General features: G+C 37.9%; 1 protein-coding gene across 2 annotated transcripts; it reads left to right on the plus strand.

The window, feature by feature from the left end:
- The first annotated feature begins 199 nt into the window (after positions 1-199).
- stat3 (signal transducer and activator of transcription 3 (acute-phase response factor)) lies at positions 200-14,371 on the plus strand. 2 transcript variants are annotated; one of them, XM_038704527.1, is made up of 24 exons: positions 200-410; positions 3,983-4,132; positions 4,669-4,912; positions 5,095-5,187; positions 5,304-5,385; positions 5,538-5,638; positions 6,513-6,664; positions 7,151-7,309; positions 7,793-7,885; positions 7,992-8,051; positions 8,166-8,195; positions 8,292-8,385; positions 8,466-8,513; positions 8,656-8,739; positions 9,775-9,873; positions 9,990-10,125; positions 10,219-10,271; positions 10,371-10,465; positions 10,564-10,703; positions 10,801-11,022; positions 11,125-11,167; positions 11,861-11,920; positions 12,881-12,978; positions 13,204-14,371. In XM_038704527.1, the coding sequence occupies exons 2-24, from the start codon at positions 4,005-4,007 to the stop codon at positions 13,242-13,244; spliced, it is 2,355 nt and encodes a 784-aa protein (XP_038560455.1). In that variant the 5' UTR covers positions 200-410; positions 3,983-4,004; the 3' UTR covers positions 13,245-14,371. The 2 variants fall into 2 exon arrangements, with proteins under 2 accessions (XP_038560455.1, XP_038560461.1); XM_038704533.1 differs by lacking the exon at positions 11,861-11,920 and having other exon boundaries at positions 201-410.
- Positions 14,372-15,887: the final 1,516 nt, after the last annotated feature.

The raw sequence follows: 15,887 nt of genomic DNA on the forward strand, positions 1-15,887 counted from the left end.
CCACCCGCAGGGAGGGGCTGCTACGTGGAACAGCGCAATTGCGACAGCAGTAAACACGACGCTCTCAATCGAACCCGACTAAAGTCCCGCCTCTTTTGTTCACAAGCTGCATTATGATTGGCTACAGCAGAGTTGACGACTCGTATTGGTTGTTTGAGTTGTCATTGAAGCAGTTTGTCAGGTTTGTCTGGCCGGAAAGACTGCAATGTAGTGTTTGGTGTGAAGGGCTGTGCACGCATCGGAGAAGTGTGCTGGCAAGAAAAGAAACACGGTTACGATCTTTTTCCGTGTGTTCTCCCTCGCTTTTCAGTAGTCACATTTTACGAAAGTCGTTTCTGATAGTTTGTGTCACTGTTTTTTAGCAGAGTCTTTTTACTGAGAAACTTTCCAAAGAAGTGACAACGAGTTTGGTAAGCGACTAACATTACAACGACTTCTGCTTTTGGCCTATATTAACATTTAACGTTATGCATGGTGAGCTCTTCTATCCATAACGCTTCTGAAATACATTTGCAGTACTATGACTGGGTTAACTTATAAGTTATTCATGCAGGAGAAAACATTCTGTGTCCACGGTGTTACATAAGTTATGAAAGTGTTATTAGTTACTACGTTTTTACATGTAACATTAGCTAACTCAACTGTTCTTGCTCCGTATGGGGCTGATAATGTCATAACCAAGGCTCTGGGTCTTGTGAATGTATGTTTTCTAGTTTGCTCATGTGATATCTAGATCGCCTGTTTTAATAATGGTCATAAATGCGTCAGTTGTGAAACCGGAGTGAAAAAGGCTCAAACTTTACAGAGATGCATATTTGGACCGAGTGAAATAGAGTTTTGTTTTGTGTTTGCCTTAAATTGTCACGCCCATCTCCATCCTATCTGCAGGCCAGCATGTTGACACCCTACCTCACAGTGGGATAATTAAATTCTTCCATTCCACAAATTTGACTTTTAGGGATTAAAAGTCCAGACCTTGACAAAATCCTAATTTTGAGGTGAATAGAAGAGTTTGATTTTTCAAAATAGCATCCTTAGTGCTGATAGTATAGCTGTGAAGTCATAGTGAAACAGACTACTACACTGTTGACTGTGACAAATGAAATGTTTTAGAGTCATAGCATGACTGGCATGAAGTAGAGAAGGTTATGACCTAATTACATTTATAATATTACTCTTTTGTCACCTGTGTATACAGAGACAATAAAGTTAGCATGGGTACTGTTTTCTTTGATCAAGGAAGTACTTCCTGGAATATCAGTGACATGTTTTAAGGAATCAGATTTTTTATCAGATGCTTTACTGTTGATGCCACATTACTATAGAGCATTGCAAACTAACACCACATATCTGGCTGGCCTGGCAATTTTCTGGCAATGGCTGCTTTATTACAATGAGATTGAGTTTCAAAGTTCAAACAAAGACAAAAATGTTAAAGATGTGGAGTTCGGATCAATATATGTGAAAAATTAGCATCTTTCAAAAGATCCCCAAGGCTATCATTGAGACAAAATGTCTAATGTAATTTGACCACCAGCCAATATGTTCAGATTTGGTGGACACATTGAATGTATGAACTTGCCTTCCAAATTAACATTTCCCTTTTATCTGTAAACTATAAACTAGTTAGCTGTTAGCTAGAAGCCAGTGGGTATGTGGCTTTAACTCAATGCCAAACATTGTTTTAAAATAATTATTACTTAATAATAAAAGAGTAATGTGACACTTCTGTAACTGTACGCACTGGTTAATTGATACTCTTGAGAACTCACAGAGGGACTCTACCATATGTCAGAGCAGTCCAGCCACTTGATTTTTGTGGGTAGTTTATTGATAACTTTGTAATTCAATGGAATAATTAAAAAGTCATGATGAACGTAAGGCAAGGCAAGTTTATTTGTATAGCACATTTTAACAACAAGGTAATTCAAAGTGCTTTACATAAAACATAAAAGCAACAGGGAAATATAAAAAAGTTTAAAAGCAACATAAAATATAATAAAAGTTACAGTGTTACAATCAGGGTTAAAAGAGTTAAATGGAAATATTTAATTAAAAGCAATGATAAAAAGCTAAAAACAAAGAAAAAGAAAACAGGACAGTAAAAGTAACAGTGCAGTGTAAGTTATCAATAAAAAGAAAAATCTTAAATATTTAATTAAAAGCAATGTTAAAAGAGAGAACGTAGTGGAAATTAGATTATACAGTAAAAGTCACACTATGCCAAGAGGTTTGTAAATTTAACTTAAGGAGCCTCTTGGTCTCCTATTTACTTGGCAAGTCTGGCTTCTTAATGTATCAGAGAATTAATGCAGCAATAATAAGTAATATAAGTAGGCCGTACTAATTGAGGTTATGCTAAAATGAAAGGAATCCTCACATTATTGAAGATGACTCTGCATCCTCTCAGGGTTTTCACATGGCCAGGAATTCACACCATGTAGATGCACCTTTTTCATATATCAGAGAAAGAGGAACGTGGGTCACGTGGAAACTGTCGAGTTGGATGGACAATTACTGTTTTGTGCTTTACATGCTTAAAAAAACCTTACCCACAAAATGTCAGTGAAAATAATTGATTTAACTAAATTCTTCTGGTTTATTTGGGAAATTGACATTTGATTTAGGTGAAACTTAACACAAGTGTGTTTTTGTTTGAAGTTGCCATTATTCAAAACATATGAGATAGAATCTTACACTGAGTTAGCAGTTTATTAGGTATACTTGAACAATATTATCGAAGTCCGTTACAATAGATAATACATTTACACACTGAGCATTTTGAGTTGTCAGACACAGGTGTACTTAATAACACTGGTAATGGCTTCATTCATTTTAGCTGTGAGGCTATCATTAATGTTATTAGTTACACCTGTGCTTTTTATGCTACAATATTTCCGAATGTCTCTGTGGTGGGAAAAGAAGTTAAACTATTATCTTGCAATAAAGTATACACGTTCAGACACTGTGTAAGGTAAAGGTTGATTAATTTTATAGTAATTGTTAAGGTTTTGGTTAGGATTTCATTATATTGTGAGGAGTACTGACTAATTAATGAAGGAGATTCTCAAATGCAGCATGAGTGAGGCAGAAACATGGACAAATGTAGAATGCAAATTTAGGTTCTCGTTTTAACTTTTTCAAAATGTTAACAGCGCTGTCTGTGATATCTGTGCCATATCTGCGTTACCTAGGATCTTCTGTTCATTATCTAAATTCTTCCTAAAACAGTATTGTGCAAAGTTGGTGTACAACAAGTAGTGACTACTGACTTTTGATGATGACAGTATCTCAAAGTTATGTAAAAGAGTCTAAACAAAGGCTTCAGCTGTTCATTTAATATGAATGCTGGGAGACAACTTTCTGTTGGCTTTACTGCATGTCTGGTTATTGTTAGTGTACAGTATAGAGCCCTCAGGGGAATGGTGCAGCCTGCTGTTGGTAAGATGAGAAGGATAGCGGAACCAAGATGAGAGTACCTTGTTCAAGTTGCATTGTGCCCCTCAGAAAATTAATATGGAGGAAATGATAAAAAAAACTAGTCTTATATATATGTCGAAGAATATGTTTCTCTGGTTTCAAATCCATTCCTTCAATAGCTTTTCAACATCCAAGAAAAGGAAGTGTGGTTTTCATTGTTTCTAGTGAAGGCAATTGGGGCAAAACCTCAGCCAAAGATCATTAATTACTATTTGCTAAGCATCTTGACAGCTGTTCATGTCAGCCTGTATTTCTTGGTGGAGGCGTAGTGTTTCGCTGAACAGGAAGTTACTCTGCTGAATAGGAAGCCTCCCGAGGGCCTCTCATCATTTTCAGTGAAAACCTGACATTTAGCTGTTTCTCTCTGGTCAATGTCAAAGTTGTTCTGTTAATGCATTAACACTGTTATTTTTTAATATTTAGCAGCATGTGCCTTCCTAGAAATGTGCTATGGATATTCTTCTGCTTAATTGATATTGTTACCCCTGCCATTTTTATGTAGGTTTGAGGACGTGTATGTCAGGATGGCCCAATGGAACCAGTTACAGCAGTTGGAGACCAGGTATCTGGAGCAACTTTACCACTTGTACAGTGACAGTTTCCCCATGGAACTACGGCAGTTCCTTGCCCCCTGGATTGAGAGTCAAGACTGGTGAGAAATAATTGAATTCTCTGTTATGAAATGGCACATTTTGTTTCCCCTGTTTGCTAACATGTGCCATTAAATTGCTTTTATCCTCCACTCCCTCCAGTCTGGCAGTTGGCCGCTCACAATGACTCGCCACACAGAAAGCTTTTGTGTTTTAACATTCATTGTTACCCTCCTCCTTCTCATGCCTTTTACTTTCCTCATGACACCATTACAGGGATCCATTGCATATTATGTAACACAGGGCACTTGAACAATTCTGTAATATTAAGATAACAGTGTCTGGCATCCAGCATTTGGTCTTTCTCCAAAGATCATTGCCACCATCACCTAGTCAGCTTTCACAGGTTGTCTTATCACTGTGAATTTTGATGTAGACCTGGATTCAGATACATGAATTGTCAAACAAAAGATTTTCTCCTTGTAATGTCCCTCCAGTGGTATACAGGATGTTTTGATCCAGAAAGCAGTTGTGACCTTTTACCAGATCTTAGAAAGAACTAGAAGCAATCATATCCTGTTATCTTCTCCTTTACAAGGGCTTATGCTGCCAATAAGGAGTCACACGCCACACTGGTGTTCCACAACCTCTTGGGAGAAATAGACCAGCAGTACAGCCGTTTCCTGCAGGAGAACAATGTACTCTACCAGCATAACCTGCGCAGGATTAAACAACATCTGCAGAGCAAGTACTTGGAGAAGCCGATGGACATTGCCCGCATTGTTGCCCGCTGTCTATGGGAGGAGCAAAGACTGCTACAGACTGCCACCTCTGCTGCACAGGTAAAGAAAATATGCATTTATCTAACTGTAGCCATCATATTACATCAAAGAGCTTCAGCTCATGAAGTTTAGTTGGTACAGCAGTGATATAGTATACCTTTTTAAACCAAATCACAATTCACTTAGAAATCAAGTCATAAATGGGTCGAAACAGTAGCTCTACATGTTTTATTCTCTTTCAGGATGGTCAGGCAGCCCATCCCACTGGGACAGTAGTAACCGAGAAGCAGCAGATCCTGGAGCACAACCTTCAAGACATTAGGAAGCGAGTTCAGGTTAGTCTCAATCAGATTAAGGGTTTGAATGCGCAGTAGAAAGAATCCTGAACACTGTCTAACTTGGACAAAATGAGTCTATCTTGCCATAAATATAAAAATCTGTTTTTCGTCAGGATATGGAACAGAAGATGAAAATGCTCGAGAACTTGCAGGATGACTTTGACTTCAATTACAAGACGTTGAAAAGCCAAGGAGGTATATTCTAATTAATATTTTCTTAACTTTAGCAGTGGTATTAATATGTTGGAAAGCATTTAATTTAGTCTCAGACGAACATTTATTGTTTGGTATAGATTAACTGAATCAGGTTTGTTTGCTGACCTATGACATGTCCACCCTCTATCCAGAGTTGTCCCAGGACCTAAATGGGAATAGCCAAGCAGCTGCTACCAGACAGAAGATGGCTCAGCTCGAGCAAATGCTTAGCGCCTTGGACCAACTCAGGCGGGTGGGTTTCTATGCTTTTTCATATTAAATCAAAAATACCATGCTACATGCTAGGCCACCACTATTGTCTTTTTAACACTAATTTTCTTGATTTCTTAAAACTGGAGGAAGTGTTTTGGCATGACACATGGTAGATGAATATTTTAAGAGTAATTATGTTGTTTTATTAGTTGGGTTCATGGAAAATAATGCTTTAGAGTTTGAGGAACACTAAGATACGGTACAGAGGTAAAGCTACCAGTCACGTCGACCAAGGTGACTTTATTGATAGTAATTATACCAACAAATTTAAATAATATAAATTGGAGCCCCTTTTTAAATGTTGTAGGTCAGGAGTTTTCAAAGTCTGAGACTGTGGGCCCCTCAGACAAAGCTTGGAAAAAGGTGCCCCCCCCCCCCCCCAGTTTTCTTGTTTAGTTTCGCTCAATTCCTGGATGCCTGTGGGATCATGATTATGTTATTTGATCTCATAGACAAGTTGAGGCAAAATAGCCTACTATTGCTGTTTGACATAACTTCAGACTACACAAAATATATTAAAAAAAGGTCTGTCGTAAGGCATTGATTAGTTTCTGATAATGTGGGAAAAACAGTTCACCTACTGTATCTCTGAACTCTCTCATTAACCAGGTCACACACGTAGGCTATTCCATGTGATCTCCTTTTGATAGGAGTCCCCCTGGGGAGGCCCGCCTCACACTTTGAAAACCTCAGTTGTAGGTTGTTCTGACTTCTTAACAAAACACCTGAATATTAGCACAGTCATTGTATGAATCCTTTAATCATTGAAATAACAATGGAAAGTCTATACCATATATAGGTGATAACTGATTATGCCCATGTGTAACGGATGCACTGTGCTTGTTATCTTGTAGCAAATTGTGACAGAGATGGGAGGCTTGCTGACCGCCATGGATTATGTCCAGAAGAACCTGACAGATGAAGAACTAGCAGACTGGAAGAGAAGGCAGCAAATTGCCTGTATTGGAGGTCCACCTAACATCTGCCTGGACCGCCTCGAAACATGGTAACCAGGGATGCAAATGTTAAGCAATCCACATTGTTGCTCCATTCCTATCTGTCCATCACTTACTGCAAGAGAAATATTTCCACAATTTCTTTCTTTTCCTTCCCTTCGGCACAAGTATTTCCTTCTTCTGCGCAAGTTAATTTGTTTAAATGTTTATTTTGATGACTGTAGGTCTATGGGTTACATTGAATGCTTCACTTAAAAATATCTTTTGACCACAAATGTTCAAGATGTTGCTACAAAGAGTCATAATAAGAAGTATAGTTGTGATTATAGCATCTAACAAGTGCATGTGGTTGTCTTTCATACCGTGAATAGATTATTTTGTCAACACAGACTTTGGTCTGTTCTTATCCTTTTTGGTGATCTCCGTTTATCTATACAGAGATCAGCTAAAATATTTCTGCTGTATTTGTTCAGTATTAACTAGTGGCATGTTTCATCAAGACATTTAACCTAAACTGGGTATAATTTTCTAATTAGGATAACATCCCTGGCTGAGTCCCAACTCCAGATTCGTCAGCAGATCAAGAAGCTGGAGGAGCTTCAACAGAAGGTGTCCTACAAAGGAGACCCCATCATCCAGCACCGGCCAGCCCTGGAAGAGAAGATTGTGGACTTGTTCAGAAACCTGATGAAGAGGTACTGCATGTGTAAATCAGAGTGTGGGTAGGCCTCAGTGTATGATTTAATTGAATACGCTGCAGCTACTTATTCGTAATATCTGAAGATATATATGTTTGTAGTATTTGTTTTGTTGTTAAGTTAAATGTTGGTATGTATGTGAAACTGTGAGTGTCTTGGGACGGAGACACTTTTCAGAAAAATAATCTAATGATAAAGTCAAATCAAAAATAATCTAATGATAAAGTCAAATCAAACCTTTAGGAACAGTCTATGGTGGAGAGATTCTGAGCTCAGAATTCTACTTACTAATGATAAGGAGCTTTCAGATGCATCTCACAGTCTTCATTGAGCAAATGTGATCACATCTGAGCCATTTCCATTCTATGAAGGAAAACTAAGATTTAATAGGAAAGGGCCCTTTGATCTTTCTCTTCACTGTAAGTTGTTACAATGTTTGCTGGAATACTTCTCTGAAACATGATCTGCTCTGTCTTCTAGTGCTTTTGTGGTGGAAAGACAGCCATGTATGCCCATGCACCCAGACAGACCTCTGGTTATAAAAACAGGAGTGCAGTTCACAAATAAAGTCAGGTAAGATGCAGGCTTGCAACACTTTATACATTTTAATGGCAATGTTTTATTGGTCCCATATGACACCTAATGAATGTTCACAGTATTTTTTGTCTAATTTTTCCAGGTTACTGGTAAAGTTTCCTGAACTCAATTACCAGCTGAAAATTAAAGTTTGCATTGACAAGTGAGGTTTTTTTTAAAACTTTGGATTCTAACATTTATATTAAGTTTTGATTAGTAAGATTTATTTAATTGAGGAGAAATTATTTCTGTACTGATTCAACTGTGTATTTTTTAGGGAATCTGGGGATGTGGCTGCAATTCGAGGGTACAACTTTAAGAACACTTTTTTTCAAACCTAAGAATTTACTGTTTATTGTTTTAGAAAAGAGTTTCACTTTGTGCTTGTACTTGATTTTCTTAGATCAAGAAAGTTTAACATCCTCGGCACCAACACAAAAGTTATGAACATGGAGGAATCCAACAATGGCAGCCTGTCAGCAGAGTTTAAACACTTGGTGAGTTATAAAGGCAAACCACTTGGTGGTTGACAGTGATAAAATCCTGCTATGGAACACTAACTTCCTGTTTGTTACAGACCCTTAGAGAACAGAGGTGTGGTAATGGTGGCCGGACCAATAGCGATGTAAGTACTAAGTCTTGATGGGATAATGTAATTTAATGCGCACATTGTTTGATATCAGTATTCTATGTATAAGGATGCCCTGTGAGACACATCAATAGTCCATGCAGTTTTTGCAGAGGTTTGAATAATGTGCTTTCTCTAGGCCTCTCTGATTGTGACAGAGGAACTCCATCTTATCACTTTTGAGACAGAAGTCTATCACCAAGGTCTGAAGATCGATCTGGAGGTCGGTATCATGTCTCCATGAGACATTGCTGTATTCTCAGTTTAACGTTCATGTAACACCAGAAGTCAACAAAACTATGTTGGTATTTGAGACCCTGTAGAAAGTAAGTCATCAAACTTGTGAGTTTTTAATTAGTAGTAGTTGTTAATTAATAGTTTGATTTCCCCTTATCCTCTGTGGGTGAGAAAAATGTTGTTGTTGAATATGCAGGACCCAGACACTGGTATTTTAGTAGCATGTTATGACAAAGTGAACTTTCATATGTAATTGTATCATTCATTACGTATTTCTTCTAAACTCCAATGCACCTTAGAGCTTCCATCCACAGTTGTGTGAGACGCTGAGTCAAAACACTGTGTCCGTCTCAATAGTAACATCCAAAATATCTATAAAACAATTTTTGTTTTCATGGCAAAACAAAGGTCTCTCCTCTGACAGATATGTGTTTGTTGTGAAGACAAGACGATGAGACAAGTTTGCTTGCATTATGAGTCAGACAATGCAATGCTGCCTCTGTGCATTATCTATAGAGAGATTAATCTAATAACTAGTTAATCTCGTATTATTCTTGTTTCATATAAGCAAGATGTAAGACGCAAAGCAAGAACTTAAACTTTAAACCTTCGGCCACATCAAATTTTTTGCACACTAAATCTTCTTGGCCTTCACATAACGAATTTTACACACTATGATTTACTTATTTCATTTCAGTGCATCATATAATTATCATACCATATTTATATGAGCAACCCGTCATACTCTGCGAGCTGGATAAAGGACGACCCTCATCAAAACATCAGAACATCAAAATATCTTGTGCTAAGAACAGCAGCATACTGTCTAGGTGTAAATAATGTTAGTGTGAAGTTACGATGAAGAAGTGTCATTACTAGACAATGAAACTTCTTGAAGCAGAAACTGTCCAATGTCTCATCATTGTGCTAGAGTAAATGTCGGCAAGGAATAAACAAGCTTTTTAAAAAAAGAAGAACGCACTATAATCATACTGAAATACATTTCCCTCCATTTGTGCAGACTCATTCCCTGCCTGTGGTTGTCATTTCGAACATCTGCCAGATGCCCAACGCCTGGGCTTCGATCCTGTGGTACAACATGCTCACTAACCACCCAAAGGTAAGACAGCACCCTCTGGTGGAAAGGGACTGAACTCTGCTGGGGTAGAGTGCTTACACATTACAGTTGTCTGTCTATGTTGTTAAAACTATGTTGGCTTGGGTGTCTCTGTACAGAACGTGAACTTCTTCACCAAGCCTCCAGTGGGGACGTGGGACCAAGTGGCTGAGGTGCTAAGCTGGCAGTTTTCCTCCACTACCAAGAGAGGCTTGACCATTGAACAGCTCACCACACTGGCTGAGAAATTACTAGGTAAGGTGTCATGCCTAAAAGTCTCCAAAAACGTTAAACATTGCACTGTGTCATATATTAATATGTGATGTTGTTCTGTAAATGTCCATCCAGGGCCTTGTGTTAACTACTCTGGCTGTCAGATCACTTGGGCCAAGTTCTGTAAGGTACTTCACCTACCAACCACATATGGCCATATGGTTCAATCTGCCAACTTACCATTGTTTTGCTTCAATGTGAGTTATTTTTATCCTTCTTCTTCACAGGAAAACATGGCTGGCAAAGGCTTTTCCTTCTGGGTGTGGCTGGACAACATTATTGACTTGGTTAAGAAGTATATCCTGGCACTGTGGAATGAAGGGTAAGAGGTTGTCCTTTGTCTAAAGTAAAGTCCCTGAGCAGAATTGCTTGTTGGCTGCCTTTTGTATTATATAAAGTGTTTTGACATGTATTTTACAGGTATATCATGGGCTTTATCAGTAAGGAAAGGGAGAGGGCCCTTCTCAGTCCAAAACCTCCCGGCACTTTTCTGCTGCGCTTCAGTGAAAGCAGCAAGGAGGGGGGCATAACATTTACATGGGTAGAGAAAGACATCAGTGGTGTGTATTTGTATATATCTCTTTTTTTTTACTTATAATATTTCCGGAATTTACTTTATTTTCTATTGTGACACTGAGCTTCCTTGAATGTTTATAGGAAAGACCCAAATCCAATCAGTGGAGCCGTACACCAAACAGCAGCTCAACAGCATGTCTTTTGCCGACATAATCATGGGCTACAAGATTATGGATGCTACCAACATCCTGGTTTCACCTCTGGTGTATCTGTATCCTGAAATTCCCAAAGAGGAAGCTTTTGGGAAATACTGCAGGCCAGAAGCAGCTCCTGAACCTGAGATGGGAGGAGACTCTACGGGCAGTAAGTCACTGCCTTGTTCTTTACAACACATACTTCTGTGTATACATTTTTATTGTAGTCACTATTTTTGTGTGTGTGCTAACATTTCTTCCCCCCTCACAGCTATCCAGCCATACTTGAAGACAAAGTTCATCTGCGTTACCCCGTAAGTCACTCCTCCCTTACCTTTAAGTCATAAGAATTTATGGGATTTGTTTCTTATGCCACCCAGGGATCTTAGCTCTTATTACTAGCTGTTGATGTTTGATTATATAACGAGATTCTCCCTGAATGTTTCCTCTCAAAAACTGCACTTCCTTTTTAACATTTTTTTTTGTGGCAAGTGTTGCAAAATGTTAAAAGAAAAGAGAACAAAAATGATTTTCACTTTCACTGTGAGTCATTTCTGTCATTGGAGGAGCCATCACCCTGTTCAGACCAAGTATTTTGACTCCAGATACGTGCAGATTATGTATAGATTCAGTTTCGACAGATTGCAGTTCACACCTGGGATCAGGTTGTGTCTACACTAGTGGGAATTCACACAAAAGAATCTAGAAAACAGTAACCTAAACTAAAATTCTAGGCAAACTAATATTTATTAAAATCTTAAAATAGTGAAAATGGTCAGATTAAACATGGAGTTCATGTTGCCTTTCTTAACACCAAATATATCTGTAGCGCATAAGTTGTATTGGTATTGGATATCTGAGATATACAAAAAAAAGAGTGATAGTGTGAGGTCAGCTGAGATCAGAGGAGTGTGTGCACAGGCCAGTCAGCCATGACTGCTTTGGCTGGTAGTGGGGTTGATGCCGTTGTGAGGTTTGCTTAGTGAGATCCTGACCTGTCTCCCTAGGTGTCCCTCCGTGTTCATGGACTTGCCGGACAGTGAGCTGCTTGGGAACGGATTCCCAGGGTAGGCGCTTGGGGGGTGGTGGCATGTAGGGCTGTGTGTGCATCTTGTCACTTTGTTTGTGTGTTTGAGGGGTGGTTTTCAGGGACACTGATGCAGTACCCCTACCTACATACTTCCTGTTTGTGTTTCCAACTCATTGCCACTTTTCTTGGTCCTAATAGAGGAGCATCTCCCTGCCTTCGTCAATTTTTCATTTGATTGAGGTCACACTCTGTTTCCATGCATTTGTGTCATAATTTCTTTGACCAAATCCATTTGTTTGGATTCAACAGTCCAAAGTATTTTCGCTATGATTGTTTGATGAAAACTTAAAAGTGATTTCGGATAGTAGTAGTGTTATTAATGAAAAGAATTCCAAAATAATTCGTAATTCCATAAGAAAACAAGCAAAAGCCATGTCTATTTAAACAAAGACGGAAACAAAAAAAAGGACATTTTACTTTCGTAAGCCTGAATAACGGTCTGTTCAATCCACTTAATACACTCTGCTAACCCACAACTGTAGTGACATTGACATCATCATTCTTAAACATAAAATCACTCACCAAAATAGAGGCAGGAACCAGTATGTAACGTCTGCCCAGCCTTTCCTGGTTTCATTTGTAATGTATTTTGGGATTTATATTTAAATACATATATAAATATTTTACCACAGAGCCATCCCATTTCCATCTACTCTTTATTTTATTTTTTATTTTTTTTGGGCATGACTTCACGTACTGACACGAATGCTGAATTATCTTTCTATGTTGGTGTGACCTTTCCACTTATTAACCACTGATATACAGTATGAATTAAACAATGCAGCAGAATCACAGCCCTTTTACTTATGGTAACCCTGCAGTCAGTGTGATGGAGACGAACACAAATTAGTAGGTGGCTGTTAGCTTACCACTTGTGGGAAAGTGGGAAAATGGTTTTAACTTTGTCCTTTCTGTTTTCTTTTTTTTTTTTCGACAGCACAAACTCTGGCAACACCAGTGACCTGTTCCCCATGTCGCCCCGCACCCTTGACTCCCTGATGCACAATGAAAGTGAAGTTAATCCAGGACATTTGGGTGAGTCCGTACACACATTGTGTACATACACACAGATATTTGCACTTTATATGATATACATAGACACAATGATTTCCTAATACTGTAACCCCTAAACCAAAATATTTCATTAAGATAAAAATTTAAGTACACACAAATACACTGTACAACTTGATAAATACATAATAATAATAATAATAATAGGAATAATAATAATAATAGCTGTTATTTTGATTTCTTCCACAGATTCACTCACTTTGGACATGGATGTAGCTTCACCTATGTAAAGAGATTTGCCCAGTTTCTTCATTCTCTTCCTTTCTTTGTTGGGATTTGATATTGTGTTGTGACAGAGGATTTGATGTTTTCTTCTTCCTTCTGTGCACACAGCCTGTCTGTACAGTGTGTTTCTTGTTACTATGTAAAAATGAATCACTTTCACACCATAGAAAATTGAATGATTTTGAAAGATATTCTTTTAAAAAAGCTTAGACTGGTTGTATTTTAAGCAGCATCCTGCTCCCGTTCAGTTCTTACCCATCTTCATAAATGTCTGGGATTGTATTTTTTGAGAACAGTGTATTTTTGCGTTGTTGACTTTTTAAATGGTTATGAATTCATGTGTTCTTTTCTTCGACTAAGAAAATGTAATGGGTTTAATTGTTGTATAAGCTATGGCGCTTTGGAATTGTACTTTGACCTATTTTTATGCATTTATTGGTCTTTTTCAATATGTTTTGTCGCATTTTTAGGTCCTGCCAAATGGAATGTCACAGTTGTTCCCCGATACCTTGATTTTATTTTAAATGGGTCTCTGTTTGTGTTTTTTTCTCCAAATGGAATATTTCCTATATTTTTTCAGAGCAGTTTGAATCATTAAAAACTGTAGTGAGAAGAAAAGACAAGGAATTTAAGACACTTCTGAGATTATTTTCCGGTGAGCTAGTTTTCCCCGAGCTAGAAATTACATAGCATAACACGTAGAAGTGGTGCTCTGAAAACATTTTATTTGTTACTCCCATTTAAATACTATAATTTGTGATCTTGTGAATTGCACTTGCTTTTGAAATTAGCATTTATTTTTTTATTTTTGTTGTGCCTGAATTCACCTGAAATGATCAGATATGTAATGTAAATCATTTTATGAGCTGTTTATTGTAGGACAAACTTGTTATCAGAATAACCATGGATGTTTAAGAAAGATATTTCACTCTAACAGAGTGTACACAGTAAGGTGTGTAGCGGTTGACTTTTAACCTTTCATACAGTTGAGTAAACCCTGTCAGAGTTTAATGCAGGTCACATGTTTGTCTGTCATGCCATGAAATTCAAGAGGTTTTCTGTGAAATATGTTGTACTATTCATTATTTGAAAGAAGGCAATAAAAACAAGTTAGCACTAATAGTAGTCTAGTAATCTATTGGCGTAATTATTGACTTGCAAGTAAATTATAGAAACATGTCAAATGTGCTCAAAAATCGCGAATTCAAATTGTTTAACCGTAACTGACCAATAGGAATCGGCACTGTTTAGCAGATTGAAATGATTGATGTCCTCATTGTATACAACATTATATTACCATGTCACCTCTTAAACAGTAAGACGTAATTTGCAAACTATTGGTGAACTCGTACAAACAGAAAAGTACAGTACAGTAGGCCGGCAGCATCCACAAAGACCAAAAATGAATAACTTATTAAACAGCCAGTTAGAAACAGCAGCCTTGGCTGGACTTTATGTTCATGACAAATTAAGATTTAACATGATGGAAGAAAGCAAAGCAAGTGAAGCAGAAAAGACTCCTTGATGTGTAACCTGGGTCAAAAATTACTCAGCTCAATGTTTGTTTAGTTTGTCATTGCAATGAGTGGTTCAACTTTTTAATTTTAGAGTTATTCTAATTATTTTGAGAAATAATGTTGTCAAAGTTTTATGTAAAAGAGCACACTGGACCAAGAGTATGTAGAGCACCAGCATCTTAAGATTTATCCACTGAGTACACCACTACCCTTTTCAACTTAAACGCTCTTTCAAAGAGGCCTTTTCACTAAAGGCATTTTGACACGTCACAGAAGGACATGCACAGGTGTAAATAATATGACTGTTGGCTGAGTTCCATTCTGCTGCTTCAGTTTTTGGTTTCTAGTATTTTGTGCATGCTGACTCACAATCGCACAGTCACGGCTCAAAGACACTTGAATAGAGCCAATGTTATTAACAACTGTCCTTTTTCAATCAAACAATGCTGGATGAAGACATCACTGTTTTTGATTCAGATTCTGGACACTGTTATGCTGCCAAACTGGACAAGATGTGACAAGCTGACACTTTTGAGCTCAACTCTCACAGATGAACAAACAGACATAGTAGTTTTCTAATCTAGTCAGAGGAAGTCTAAAATGAGTTTCATGGCAGTGGATTCATTCTGAAGATGAAGCAAGGGCAGATAATATTGCCTGTACAATGTTCTTAGGACTGGCTGAAGATCAGCATCAGGAAAGACTGAAATGCACCATTGTAGATGGGGAAATCCATTACAACAGACCATTTACAAAAAGGAACTCCAAAGATTTAAGACAAGCAATAAAGCAATATGTGATAAAGAATATGCAAGCAATAAAGGTGTTATCTCGATGAGGAACTCGGAGCCCCAGTTGGTCTGGCACTGCCTACTGGAGGGGAAATACGTGAAAGCTTGTTTTAGATGTGACAATGAGTGTGATGATAAAGAGTGAGAAATAACTGTTGTTATTTGTGACAAACTGTTGTTACAGGTTTCGGCCCTTAGAGATGAAACACACAGGGGCCTGTTATTGCTGCTATGATTTAAAATAATTACTTTACCAGTGGTTTTAACAATTTCTTTTGCAGTTGCTGGGATGTGAATGTTATATAAATATACATAAGAGATGACCTGCCATTGCACTTTC

Source organism: Micropterus salmoides, unplaced genomic scaffold (genome assembly GCF_014851395.1).
Source record: "Micropterus salmoides isolate LMB-PRFRI ecotype aquatic unplaced genomic scaffold, ASM1485139v1 Ms_hic_scaffold_10, whole genome shotgun sequence".
Lineage (NCBI taxonomy): Eukaryota > Metazoa > Chordata > Actinopteri > Centrarchiformes > Centrarchidae > Micropterus > Micropterus salmoides.

What these genes read in the sequence shown, in the direction of transcription:
- stat3 (XM_038704527.1), top strand. Translation starts at nt 4,005, where the DNA reads ATGGCCCAATGGAACCAGTTACAGCAGTTGGAGACCAGGTATCTGGAG. An exon ending in CTGCCACCTCTGCTGCACAG is followed by an intron (nt 4,913 to 5,094) that starts GTAAAGAAAATA and finishes ATTCTCTTTCAG; the next exon opens with GATGGTCAGGCAGCCCATCC. An exon ending in ATTAAAGTTTGCATTGACAA is followed by an intron (nt 8,052 to 8,165) that starts GTGAGGTTTTTT and finishes TGTATTTTTTAG; the next exon opens with GGAATCTGGGGATGTGGCTG.